This window comes from Eublepharis macularius, chromosome 1 (genome assembly GCF_028583425.1).
Source record: "Eublepharis macularius isolate TG4126 chromosome 1, MPM_Emac_v1.0, whole genome shotgun sequence".
In the NCBI taxonomy this organism is placed as follows: Eukaryota; Metazoa; Chordata; class Lepidosauria; order Squamata; family Eublepharidae; genus Eublepharis; species Eublepharis macularius.
The window spans coordinates 205,672,443-205,687,121 of NC_072790.1; the positions used below are offsets into that span (position 1 = coordinate 205,672,443).

At 43.7% G+C, this 14,679-nt stretch overlaps 1 protein-coding gene across 2 annotated transcripts in view; it reads right to left on the reverse strand.

The window, feature by feature from the left end:
- Positions 1–1,643: 1,643 nt before the first annotated feature.
- Positions 1,644–14,679, reverse strand: part of TMEM178A (transmembrane protein 178A) — a 33,968-nt gene continuing 20,932 nt past the window's right edge. For both annotated transcript variants that reach the window (XM_054985068.1, XM_054985058.1), the window contains exons 3-4: positions 6,331–6,468; positions 1,644–3,694 (exon numbers count right to left, since the gene is read on the reverse strand). In XM_054985068.1, the coding sequence (XP_054841043.1) occupies positions 3,453–3,694; positions 6,331–6,436 (348 nt within the window). In that variant the 5' untranslated portion in view covers positions 6,437–6,468 and the 3' untranslated portion in view covers positions 1,644–3,452. The remainder of the gene's footprint in view (positions 3,695–6,330; positions 6,469–14,679) is intronic.

Here is a 14,679-nt window from a genome sequence, read left to right on the forward strand (position 1 = left end):
ATATTGTATCTCTTTTTTCCTTACAGGAGCTTATAACAGCTAGGGGTGGGTGGGTGAGTGCACTTGTGCGTGTACACACTTGCATATACATACATGCAAATGGTATATATCAAGGAAACTGTGTAGGGAAAAGAGTTAACCCCCATCTAGTGCTGTGGCCTCTGTCTAAATAGGGGGGCTCTGTGGCTGCTTCAGTATATGCCAGGAGTAGAGATGGGCATGGAACAAAAAAACCCCCGAACCACTCGGTTTGTGGTTCATTAATTAACATGGAACACGAACTTAACAAACTCACCCGGTTTCCGAACCGGTTCGAGGTTAGGGGGAGCCCAGGACGTCCCCTTTCATGCTCAGAGAGCCTAAACTTGCAGGGAGTTTTCAGTAGGCTCTCCTCCAGCCACTCTCCAAGTTTCAGGCTGGGGGGGGGGGGGAAGCTAAAACTAGGATGGGGGGAAGGAAAAAAGCACCCTTTCCCCAAACACCTCCCCAGTCCCCAGTCAGTAAGAAAAGAAAGAAAGCAAGAGAAAAGAGGCTTTTCAGCCCCTTTTCTAGCAGTCAGAAGTGCAGGCCAAAGATCCAAGTTCCAATTCCAATCCGTACACCACAGCCAGCCACCAAGCTCTCCTCCCGCTCCCACTCTAGAGAAACTGAAACCAGGAATCACATGGCTTCCCCTATTTATGGAAAAAGCCAAGAGATTGAACAACACAGGAGCACTCTGGTTGGCAGAAAAACCTGCCTAACGTGGTTTTGGAAGGAAGAGATTGGTGTTACCATGGCTGCTGAAGGCCCATATTCTCAGTTGCCTTGGATATTCTAACCCTCCCTCCCTTTCCTGGCTGGATAGGCCAGAGTGGGAGCTCTCTAGTTGGCAGGGACAGCTGCCAATCAAGCCTCAGATTGGGGGCAAGCTAAAGACTGCCACCGTTGCCTGGGCAAGGGAGTGTTTGGTGCCAAAAGTGTCCGAACCGGCAACGGAACAGTTAAGAAAAGTCGTTTGGTTCAGAAAAACGCAGTCCCATGGAACGTGTGGTTCTTTGACTACGAACCAGCCGTTCCGTATGGAATTTTGTTCCGTTGTTCATTTTGTGCCCATCCCTAGCCAGGAGATCCAATCATATGATGTTTGCTTAGTCTTCAGTGACTTACAATGCAATCTTATGCAGCAAATGGGCATAGATTAATTTTGCATAGGACCATGCTGCTAATAGTCAAGTTGGCAAAGTCTTTGCTGGAGACTGAGAATAAGCAACAGCTAGTCTGTTGATTTTTCTGTATCCGATGAGATGTTCAGAACTAGCATGTGATACTGAAAGCATTTGATATAGTAACCTTCCTGAAACTAAGCTGGCCTGGGTCTAGATGGTAGACCACCTGAGAGCCCTGTATACAGTGTTGGATTTTATTTGACTCTAGTATTTGAATTCAGCATATAGATTCTGAGGCAGCTTGTCTAAACTTACCTGTTCAATATAAGCAGCTTGCTTTGAGAAATTCCAATGATGCATATTGGAACCGGTGTAACAGTGTGCCTGAAGATGGTGGAGACTTCACTCCTGATTTTGTGTGTGTGTTTGTTTTAAATGTGCATCTCTGTTCAGGAAGCATGCATTTCCAAGTCACTCACTCAGAAGCTTTACAAACACTGTTAACAGAAAGGAGATGCTTTAATACTGAACCTTTTGAAACAAAGACTGAGGATGTTACAACAGGTATTACTTCCAACAGTGCTAACAAACATCCCTGCCATACAAATAATCTTGTTTACATTATGCCATTTGGTTTAATCTGAAAAACTAGGGTATTTTAAAGAGATGTTTTATGAGCAGGAATGTTGCTATCACAGAAGAGTCAAAAACAGTCTTTTTAACTTGCACCACGGGACCAGCTGGTAAAATCTGAATGGCTTGCTCTTAGGTCTCACCTGGTTCTGGAAGTCTTACTCCCCCAGCTCTTTGTCCACTGCCCTCCCAATCATTCATAACATCAGAACTCTTCAAGAAGGCTCCTACATGCTACCACTTGGTAAAGTCTAATGCTACTTAGAAGAGGTCTGAAGACTATTTCACATTTTTAAAAACTTTTAAATTCAAGTTAGGGGTATGCCACAAAAAAGAGAAATTATTCAGATTAAGGTATTTGGAATACCATATGTATTTACTATTCCTGATATTTGGGTCCAAAAATACCAGTACAGAATTCAGAAATATATTTATATATTTGGAATTAGTATATTCACCTTCATTATTCCCTGTGAGGAAATCTTTCCGAGGGGCTGTTAGGGCCATTTTCCAGCAAACAACACCAAACTTGCAAGGAATCTAATCCTGCCTGCCTGCTAAAGACTCCCAGAGTTTTAACTGAATTGGCCAAAGAGTCCAATTCTATAGGCCCCTGAACAAGCTGTCTCCAGCCACTTTCCATTGTTTCCTATTGGGGGGGCGGGGAATCTAAGGCTTTTCCAGGACACAGGAAGCCTTAGCCAACACACAACAGCAACCAATGACCAAAAGACTCCCAATGCAAACAGAACCAACAAAGTCCAACAGAACCAATGCCAAACCAGAGAATCCCACCAGAACCAAACAAGGGACACTATTACAAGCCCAACAGAACCAGTATCACTCAAAGATGCCAGGCAGAGCACAGGGCCAATACAAGCCCACCACAACCAATGTCAAACCAAAGAATCTCATCATCGAACCCAGCAAGCCAGTAATACCAAGGCAGCAGCCAGACCTGGCAATGGCATATGGCAAGCAAACAACACTGACACAGACATACACAAATGCTGCCTCCCTCCCCATCCTCTCAGTGCCTGGGAAGCCTGTAAAAGGGGGGACTAGCTGCTGCAACCTTTCAAATGCGATTTGCAGATATTCCTGAATATATCCAGATAACTCAGTAATGCAAAATACCAGTACATCAGAATATGCCAAATACATCTGGATATACACAAATAATTCTGAATAGTTTTTTGAATATATATTCAGTATTCCCAAGCTGAATCACACACCCATAATTCAGGTGTGAGATTGACTAAGGATCATAGAGGGATATTCTTACCACAGCGTGCTTTTGGCAGTAGTGGTTTGTTTTTGTTGTTAGTTGTTATATACAAACCTCCAATTAATAAAAACAGCCCTAAATTCTTAACACAGTTTTCTTATCTGAGTGGGAACTGCCCCCTCTCATGTTGTGTGCATATACAGTGTGCTGAATTTTAGTTGTCAGTTCCACAAGAACACCTGTTGTCTGAACTTTTAGTTTCAGCCACCCTGAAGGCAAAGAAGACATCCTCGTTTCCTGACTAGTAAGACACGATGTTTGGCATTTTAAGGGATCAGGCTTTTGTGCTTGGAGTTGTAAATTTAGTTTCCTTGTAAATCCTTGAAGACTACTCTTCACTTGCCACCTCCCAAGGGAAGAAGAGATTATCTCCCAATAACCAGTCATACAGAAGAGTCTCTGGTAGATTTTAGATGGCTAATCTTTTTCCTGCTGATCAATGGATAAGTGGTGCAAAGACATCCTGATGCTACTATGAGTCCTAAACTGCACCAGGCACAGAATATAGACCAGCTGTATCCATGTTCAACATCATCCGGAAGACCGTAGATGAATTTGGGTAAGCGGTTTAGTTCATAGGAGATACTTGCTGCATAAGTACAGAGGGAAATAGTGCAAAAGATGCCTGTAAAAAAAAGGTCAGATCACATTATCAGGGTTAGCAAACACCTCACATCACAGCATGCATAGGAAGTTGCCCTACATGGAGTCAGACCATTGGTCTATCAAAGTGAGTACTGTCTGCTCTGACTGGCAGCAGCTATCTGAGTCTTGGGCCTTTCTGATCACTTAACCTGGCCCTTTGAACTAGAGAGACATGGCATTGAACCTGCAACCTTCTGCATACAAGGCAGTTGCTCTACCACTGAGCCACAGACCTTTTCTTTTGAATCATTTGGATAGGCAGAAGCTTCGTTGTGATAGAAAATTAGAAGCTGCAGTGTGTATATAATAATGACACATTCTAGACAATTACTCTGTCCAAAATTATGAAGTGAAATTCAGAAGTCATTTTTGTGTAGAACAGAGGTTAGCACTATTTGTAAAGTCAAGCTATTTACATGAAAATAATAGACATAATCAAGTCCAGGTTATGCACTTTTGAATCAACACTGACTTCATCGGGAGAGTTGGGCATATGCTTTAGCAGGACCATGGTTAGTCCCTCTTGGATTGAGCAGCAATTCAGCTAATCAGTTCTCGACGTTAAAACAGGATTCTCCATGTATATCTCCTGCTGGAGCAGGAACTGTGACTGCAAGTGCACATCCAAATGTGTCCCTATATTGTGGACATGGTCTGTCTGTATTGCATTGTTTTCAATTAGATGTGCATTCTATTAGTATCTGAATGTACTCTGTATTCTGGCACATGTTATGCCTTAATAGCTTTTTGAATGTGTGTCTTTGCACTTCAATGTAATGATGAAACATTACCAATCTCCAGAAGAACAAAGAGAAGGAACTCACTCTGACAGAAAGCCTTATACTATTGAAAATCCCAACAATTGTCTTTTTAAAAAGATACACATGCACACACAACATGTAAGATATTTTTTCAACATTTCCTTCCTCTTCCTCAAAAATGGTGATATTTTCATTAACTTTCCACCCTCTACCCACTATTTTTTTTTAAAGGCTCATTCAGGAAAGCACTAAAATGATAGCTTGAGAGGGTTCAATGTTGCAAGTTACTGAAAACAGAAAGAATGGAAGCTATTCTTACAGTAAATTCTACTCTTATTGTGATGCAGAATTATTTGTCTTAATAATAGAAGGTAGTCAGAAAGATGCATATATGTGTGTTTCAATTCTGGTTCATAAAATGTGAGCTTATGCTCTCAATGAGGCATGGAAAACATATGGAGACACAAGCTCCTCAATGATCCTCTCCCAGTACAATCCTGGGAACACTTTCCTGGGAGTAAGCCCCACTGAATAGACCTGAGTAGAACTCCTTTTTCCATTTTTGGTTGTTTCTTCATTGAACCTGGAAGTGGGGTGACCTAAATTAGTCAACACAATACAGAAGGCCATGAGTTCTTTTATTTATTGGTGGCAATAATGGGGTAGTTGCCAGTTACAGTCTCTAAGTTCCAAGATGTCCATTGAACTACATATTGGTACCCTTAAAAGCTCATATGACCATGATCATTATGATGCATTTTTCCAGGTCTAAGCTGCCAGCAAGTATGCTGAGGGTAACTTTACATGTTGTGAAAACACCAAAACATGAAATGGAGATTCATTTCCTCTGTCCGCACTTCTGAGATAAACTGCAAATGGAGTAGTTGTGTGTCCCACCAGAATTGCATTTCTTGTTTTAATGCTTCCATAGTAATTGCTGCCTTTGTTTAGATTACCTTGAGGAAAGCTAAATTCTTTCTCATAGTAGGTTCACAATGACAAAGGGATTGTCTGTATTACAAATTTAACATTTCCTCTCAGCCTAACCTTCCGCACAGGGCTGTTATGAAAATGGCAAAGGAAAGAATGATGTACACTGCCCCGGCCCTTCTTCCAAGGTGATCACTTTCCTCCATTTTAAATTATGTAGCTGCCTGAGCCTGCTGAACTACCCTGAGCCTACTTGCGGAGAGGGTGGTATATAAGCATAATAAACTGAACTGAACTATTGCTCAGTTGTTGTTAATGGTGGTGTTATAGGGCAAATATTGTTGCCCTATAACACCAGCATTAATTCTTGTACATACTCAGGTGTGCTTGGTGGTGAACTGGGTCCTGGAATCCCCCTCTACAGCATGAGAATAAAATAAGTATGTGATGACTTAACTAAAACATACCATCACAAACAAGATTTAATGTGCATTTCTGTTACCCAGTGTCTGCACATGGCATTACCAAGAATCAGTAAAACACTAAATTAGAATGTTATGTCTTATAACTTGTTATAATTTAGGAAGTCAAAAATCACGTTAATCCCAGAACTCAGTCATCACAGCTGGTATGTACAGTTTTATAAAAAAGGAAAAAGTTTCCTTGTAGCTAGGGTAGAAGAGTAATCACAGTCTCTGAGGTGAATTCTGGGATATTTGCACATCACAAGCAATGTTCCCTTTCAACCTACCTTATGTTGTCTATCTCCAGAGTGAATAAAAGCATTCAAATATACGTAACTGATGGATTCCATGTAACAGAAAATGGGATTTAATTTGAACAAGGATTTAATTATTATCATATGCATTTATATAAAAGAATTATTTCACTTCAACAATTTTAGTAGACAGAAATGAAATGATACCTGACATGAGGAAAAGAAGCCCTGCAACGTGCTGAGTGAGGCTTTCTTCCCAAAAGAAACTGACTGTTGTTACAATACACCCACAAAGAAGAACAGCTGCTGCCATCCCAAGAAAACCAGCTGTGATTCTTCTTAGATCTGTTTCCACACGGAAAACAAAAACAGGATGTTAAATTACTTCAGCACCTCAAAAGAATGGAAGATTTAAGTATCACTTACCATGAAGCGTCCTTTCTTGGTGGTCCAGGAGTGGATCAGTCCTTACAATTGAGAAGTGACCCCTCCTCTCCAGTGCAGGGTCAGTCGAACTGATTGATCCTGGAAGGGGAGGGGCTTCCGCAGCTCTTCAGTTCTTTCCCAAGCCTTGAGTCCCTGTGAGCTGTCGTATGTAATTCCCCTCCACCTTGCTACCTAGATTCTATTTACTAACATTAAAACAACTTGTAACAAACAGTAAGGTTACTTCTCATTGTCAACTATATACACGGCCTGTTTCAACACTCAAATCCTAATACCTTCATTTCTTATAGACATACTGCAGCACACCCTCCTCTGTTGGGTGGGTAGGACTGACCCACTCCCAGACCACCGAGAAAGGAAGCTTCATGGTAAGTGATACTTAAATCTTCCATTCTCTGGTGGTCCATTGGGAGTGGGTCAGTCCTTAACAATTGGGATGTATAAAAGCAGTGTGTCCCAGGGAGGGTTACTCAACTATCCAGATTTAGAGTGTGTGCTGAAGTACTCTTCTCCCAAAGGTGGCCTCAGCTGAGGCTATCTTGTCTATCTTATAGTGTCTAGGGAAGGAGTGAACTGATCTCCAAGTTGCTGCCTTACATATCATCTCCAATGAAGGACAGGCTCTATATGCAGCCGAAGTGGCTGCCCCCCTGAGAGAGTGGGCTGTGATCCCTTCTGGTGGTTCTAGGTCTCTAGCCTTATAAGCCAAAATAATACCTTCTCTAATCCACCTGCTTAAGGTGGAAGTCGACACTCTTTTCCCCAAGGAAGACTCTCTAAAGGATACAAACATGGATTCACATTTTCTGAATGATTTTGTTCTCTCTAGATAGAAACTGAAGGCACAACGAACATCTAGACAGTGCCACTCCCTTTCCTTTCTATGTTTGGGTTTGGTACAAAATGATGGTAAATTAATTTCCACACCTCTATGAAAGGTAGAATTAATTTTAGGGATGAAGGTCCGGTCTGGTCTTAAAACAACCCTATCATTGTGAAAAATGCAAAATTCCTTATCCACTGATAGGGCATTTAACTCAGATACCCTCCTGGCCGAAGTAATCCCCACTAAGAAAAGCGTTTTGAACATTAATTCCCTTAGGGGATACATCACCATGGGTTCAAAAGGTTAACTAGTGCCCTCAGCACTAAGTTGAGATTCCATATGGTGAATCTATGAATTTGAGGCGGATTAATTAAAGCCATACCCCTTAAGAATCTCCTAACGTGTGGGTGTTGTGTGAGGGACTTCCCTTTCTTATACCGTCTATGGCTGAAATAGCTGCCATTTATCTCTTCAAGGTACTAGTGCTCAAACTCTTGCTCAGACCCTCCTGTAGAAAAAGTAGGACCTCTTTGATGGATATCACCTCCTCTGAGTAGTCTAGCTGTCTAAGCGAGGGGCGCTCAATCTCCAAGCAGTGAGATGAAGCATCTCAGGCTGTGGATGTAGCAGAGGTCCTTGTATCAGCAGATCGTTTCTGATAGGTAGACGCCAGGGTTCCACAACCGAAAGGCTCTTCAGATCCTGGGCCAATGTGGAGCAATCAATATAATCTCCATCCTTTGTTCTATTGCTTTTTGTATCACCTGGTGGATCAGTTGTATCGGTGGAAAGGCATACACAAGACACCTCGGCCAGTCGCTGTGTAGAGCATCCGTATACAGAGCTTGTGGGTCTTCCCTTCTGGATATGAATCTCGATACCTGATGGTTTTGACTGCTGGCAAACAAGTTCGTGTCCGGAGTGCCAAACTTCTTGCGTACCTTTTGGAAGACCTCTCTGTTTAACATCCATTCTCCTTGATCTATCTTTCCTCTGCTTAACCAATCTGCTAGGACGTTGTCCAGTCCAGCCATGCGAACTGCCTTCAGAGATTGGATGTTTTCCTCTGCCTAGCTCAGAATGAAGCTGGCTTCCTTGTGTAGAGACCTGAACTTGGTCCCCCCTTGTTTGTTCAGGTACACTTTTGCTGTCATGTTGTCTGTCCTTACCAAGACACGGGTACCTGTCAGTTGACTCCCAAATTGTAGTAGTCCATTCCTTATGGCTCTCAGTTTTAGCAAGTTCATACTCTTGGATTTCTCGTCCTGAGACCAGGGACCTTGGGCCATTCTGCTCTGGGAGTGTGACCCCCCAGCCCCAGCAGCTGGCATCCATTGTCAACACCACTCTCTTCAGCTCCCTGAGAGGGACTCCTACCTGGAACCTGTGTGGGTCCATCCACCACTCCAACTGTTGTAGAATGTGTCTTGGCACTTTTACCACAACATGCTTTCTGCGAGCTAGGGCTCTCTGGTAAGGTAGAAGGAACCACTGAAGTGGGCGTGTATGAAATCTTGCCCACTGAAGCACGTCCTGGCAGGATACCATCATGCCTACCAGTTGTGCCAGGGACATAATCTCCTGATATTGATTCCTTCAAACATGTACAATCAAGTACTGTAGCTTCTTTTGTCTCTCTAAAAACAAGAACATCCTGTCCTGTACAGTGTCCAGGAGAACTCCCAGGTGAATAATTCTTTGCATTGGAGTGAGGGAACTCTTTTTTGTGTTGACAACAAATCCGTGCTTCTCTAGGCATTCCAATGTCATTTTCACTGCTTCCAGTCCCTTCTGCATGGAAGGTGCCTTCAGGAAGATATCGTCTAAGTAAGGGAACAGTGATATCCCCTGTAGTCTGAGTAAGGCCATTAGTGTTACCAGAACCTTGGTGAACACCCTGGGCGATGACTTGAGCCCCAAAAGAAGTGCCCGATACTGGAAGTGTCTCCCATTGTAAGCAAAACGGAGGAATGTTTGGTGTGCCTCCTTTATGGGGATGTGAAGATATGCCTCTGAGAGATTGATGGAAGCCAAGTAGTCCCCCTTCTGGATGGCTGTCACAATCGTTCAAAGCGTCTCCATCCGAAAATTGCGGGTGCTTATGAACCGGTTCAGCCACTGAAGGTCCAGGATAGCTCTGATGTCTCTGTTCTTCTTTGAGACTATGAAGAAGGTCGAGTAAACCCCTTGATTCCTCTGAACCTGTGGAACCAGTTCTATCGCCCTGATTTCTATTAGGTGTTGAATCGCCTGTAGTAAGAGCCAATGCTTTTGATCGGATGGGTTCCTTGGTAGCTGAAAAACTTGGTTGAGTGGCATTATTTTGAATTCCAAAGAATATCCATTTGTTACTGTATCCAGAATCCATCTGTCTGAAATCGTTTGATGCCATATACCCGCAAATTCCTGTAACCTGCCCCCTATCCTGGTGATCAGACTTGGGGCGTCATAGTCATGCAGAAAGTTCCTTCTTCTATGGCTTGTTGTATTGCCCAAATTTAGAGAAGGCTGTGGATCTATTGTTTGATCTAGATCTAGGTTGCCATCTTCCTTTAGAGGATCTGGATGTCCCAAATCTTGGAGACCTCTTGGAGTCACAAAAGGATTGAAACCGCCGTTTATGCTGCAGCTCCCTCTTTTTTGATGGAAGCACCTTCTTCTTCTCTTTGTCTTCCACGAGATATCTCTCTAATGCCTCACCAAAAAGGCTAGTCCCTTTGAACGGGATTGCAGCCACCTTTGCTTGGGCTGAGGGGTCTACCTCCCATTTTCGCAGCCACGTGTTCCTTCTCACCACAATGTTGAAATCCATGGCTCTAGAGGAGAACTGAAAGGCATCCATGCATTCATCAGCAGCGAAAGCCATTGCTAGGGCAATTTTCTTGACCTCATCCTTGATTTCCTTTGGGACATTACTTTCTGCTGCAGCTAAATCTGATGCCCAGGAGAACGTGGCTCTAGCAAATAATGAGCCAGTCACAGAGGCTCTAATCAAGTTGCTGAGGCATCAAAATTTCTACATAGTGCTTGTTCAATTCTTCTGTCGCAGGGGTCCTTTGGAAGACCGTCTGCCCCCATAGGGAGCACAGAGGTGATTACCAAGCTAGACACCAGATCATCCATGGCAGGCAACTTGATTTCCTTGGCCGCATCTGGAATAATGGAATACAGCTTGGAAACGATAGGCTGGCTGGCCTTTGATTTTGCTTGTGCCTCCCATTCTGCCTTCATGATATCATGGAAAACTGCAGGTAATGGTACGCCCGCTTGAAGATTTCTTTTCTTAGGCAAAACCTGTTCTGACCCCTGTCGGAAGGCAGACTCCGTGTCCTTTTTGTCTGGGCATGTAGACATGATTTCCAGAACCCTCAACACTTTGGGCAGAAGTCTGGCATAGGCCACCTGAGGGAAAAGCTGCACCTGTGTGGTGGCCGTGCTGTCCTTTTCTTCCTCTGAGAGCTCTCCCTCCTTATTAATGGATTATAAGTTTGATACCTCAGAGTCTGAGCATTCTTCCTCCAGGGGCTAGATTGTCTATATGAAGCAACGTCATCCTCGCTCCGCTTCTTAGATTTTGGTGAGGAGGGAGATGACTACCTCCACTTGCCTGTTTTGGAAGGGTGAGCTCTTTTGGGGTGCCTACTTTCCCTATCTGACAAGGAAGTCCCCTCTTTGAGAAAACCATGCTCTTTCAGAACCTCCTTAAATTCTCTCCTCATCTCTGAGCCAAGCCAGGATAAAAGATGAGCTTTGACTTCCTGGCTTGTGGGTTCTGATCCCCCCATATTCTCCCCTTGATCCCCTGGGGACTGATGAGAGGAAAGGGAATTTGGCGAACTGGGGAGCTCTAATTCACAGAGGGTGCCCCCTACCCCTGTACTGGGTGTTAATCCTGCCTTGGCCACCATCAGCACTTTCCCCCCCGCCAAAAATAACAGTGATGAAGCAATGGAAGGCAATCCAGAAAAAAGGCAGGAGAGAGAAGAAGGAGCCACCACAGAGATAGCTTGCCAGAGGAGGCCTGAGTAAAAGGAGAAAAATGGCCTTCGAAGGCTTCTTACCGCCTCTTTGCTGGTGAGCCTTCCCTGATAGTTGCAAAGAGGCTTCCGAATGGCTGTGCAGAGGCTGAAGCAAGGCTTAACAGTCTGTCGTTATATCTGCCGGCAGAAACAGACTCCACTGTGTCCCCCAGAGCACAAGCCAATGAGGGGGGGGGGGCGGTTATTCCTAGCCCAAAGGCTGGAATCCCACACGGGAGTCTGAGTGCAAGCCGCAGAAGCTAGGCTAGCCTAGCTCTCTTTTCTCTCCACGGCAGCATTGTTCTGTCTCCTTCTTCTTCTTCTTCTTCTTCTTTAAATTGGGATCCCGTGCTCAATGGAGCACCACCAATTGACGTCCTGCACGCAGGCAGGGCCAGGGAAAACCGAAGAGCTGTGGAAGCCCCACCCCTTCCGGGATCAATCAGTGACCCTGCACTGGAGAGGAGGAGTCACTTCCCAATTGTAAGGACTGACCCATTCCCAATGGACCACCGGAGAAATATAGTTCTGTAACCAGGGCTTTTTTTCTGGGAAAAGAGGTGGTAGAACTCAGTGGGTTGCCCTCGGAGAAAATGGTCACATGGCTGGTGGCCCTGCCCCTTGATCTCCAGACAGAGGGAAGTTTAGATTGCCCTCCATGCCGCTCAGTGGTGTGGAAGGCAATCTAAACTCCCCTCTGTCTGCAGATCAGGGGGCAAGGCCACCAGCCATGTGACCATTTTCAAGAGGTTCCGGAACTCTGTTCCACTGCATTCCTGCTGAAAAAAAGCCCTGTCTGTAACCACTGACAAAAGTAAAACATGGCATACTGTAACAGTACTGTCTTACAGGAAAAGAAAGTTTAAAATATCCTTTTCAGAGAAATTGTAATGGAGGTGTGCAAAGGAGGTGCAAATCTTAGAATTGTCAACATACCATCGAACTACAAGCAATGGCATCTGTAATGTTTTACATATAATTAAGTTTGAGTAGTTTATTTCGGCTGGTTAATGTGGTGTTTCTAATACCTTTGTTACTGTAGATTTAAATGCAGGCCTCTGAGGAAAGGAGGGGAACTGGTTGGGTGAATGAAGTGTGATATAATTTGATGGTAGCTGTGCCCTAGGAGGCAGACTGAACTGTTTAGTCAGAGTAGTAAGAGAAAGTATTCCATCTGGGTAAGGCAGGCAAACTGTGTAGAAGCCTGAGAGCCTAATTCTGCTAAAAAGAAAAGAGTCCAGTAGCACCTTTAAGACTAACCAACTTTATTGGAGCATAAGCAAAGCTGGTTAGTCTTAAAGGTGCTACTGGACTTTTTTCTATTTTGCTACTACAGACTAACATGGCTAACTCCTCTGGATCTAATTCTGCTAAGTCAGGCAAACTGTGTGTGTGTTTGGGTCAGCCTGTGTATATCTCAGGTTATTCTATCTACGTCTGGCAAGCCATGTGGAAAAGCCTGAGGGAATCCATGTCTATGTGGATGAGAAGAGAGTTTATTCTGTTAGTGAAGATCTGTGTGGAAAATTATTCTGTGTGACTGAGTCTGTGAATATGCCTTCAAGAAGTATAATTATTTTTCAAATGACCAAGCTTAGCAACTATACTGAAACCAAAACTCTGCAAACATTATGCTTATGTACTTATAAATAAATACTATTTTGTTTAAGAAAAAAATATCCCTTTTTAACCTCACAGGCTGACTGTTCTGTCACACTATCATTTATGACAAGCCTTCCTATATTACCAGTTAAATTAAGGAGGTCTAAGGCAAAAACCTTTGGTGGCAGCAAAAACATTTTAAGGAAGTCAGGAAGGCAGTGATATATAGATCACGCAATCAAAAAAGAAGGTGTTCTCGAGGTAAAAGCCTGGGTAAAGTAGAGAACTGAAGCTGTGTGTGAATTGGGGGGAAAGAGTGTTGGTTGTGACCAGAGCCCTCTTGAGGTACAAGTTTAAGGTAACATGAGGAGCTGAACTGAAGGTTCAAAGGCAAAGGTAAGATTTAAAAAAATAGAAAAACCATTACATTACAGTCAAGAAGGTTTAAAATATCCTATTCTGAGGAACTCTAAAGGAGATGTGCAAAGGAGGTACAACCCTTTAAAAGAATTTTCAACATATAATTGTTTAGAAAGTAGATAAGAGCCTCTTTACATAAGATAGGCATTTGGTGTGGATTTAGATGAGAAATTTCTGCATCGTTCTTTTGAAACACAGCAACCTAGAGCTGGAAGGGATCCCAAGGGTCATCTAGTCTATCCCCTTGTACAACTCAGGAAATTCACAGCTTTTTCCCACCCACCCCTTCAGTGACACCTGGTACATACCCAAAGGAAGGCAAAAAACCCTGCCAGGATCCCTGGCCAATCTGGCCTGGAGGGAAATTCCTTCCTGAACCCAAAGTGGCAATTGGCATTACCCTTGGAATATACGAAAGGGCCACGAGAGCCAGTACTGGCTCACCCCCTCATGCACTACCTTCCTTGATCTCTGTTCATTCATATTCAGAGAATCATCATAGCTGTCAAATGACCATTTAGTGGCTTCTTAAATACCTCCAAGGAAGGAAAGCCCGCCACCTCCTGAGGAAACCTGTTCCACTGAGGAACCACCATCAGCAAAATCAAAAAGAGTCCAGTAGCACCTTTAAGACTAACCAATTTTATTGTAGCGTAAGCTTTCGAGAATCAAGTTCTCTTCGTCAGATGCCTGATACAGATACTGGCCAAATACAGAAGAGCAGAGGCGGCAATTAGGGGGGGAGGGGGAGGGAGCAATCAAAACATTCCTTTGCTGGTATATGTAAACATCTCCTTTTGGTGTGTGTATCAGTTGGCTTCAAAGGAGTTTGCCCTGTTAGTTTGTAGCAGCCAAACAGCTAGACCATCCAATTCCAATGTAGTATGGGCCTTCGACAACCACAGCTCTCCCTGCCAGATGCATCTGACAAAGAGATCTGTGGTTCCCGAAAGCCCACACCAGGTGCCACTGAGCTCCCCCAGACCCCACCTCTGTAAAGGAAATCTGTTACCTGTGGTAATGTGATAACCATTCATAGTCCCTATTCAGTCCCAGCTTGACAGTCAAATTTGCTTATGAATTCCAGTTCAGCAGCCTCCCGTTGGATTTTGTTTTTGAAAGGTTTCTGTTGAACTACAGTGACCTTTAAGTCTTTGATGGAATGTCCTGGTAGATTGAAGTGTTCTCCCACTGGTTTCCGGACGTTTCCATTTCTAATGTCAGATTTGTGTCCATTTATTC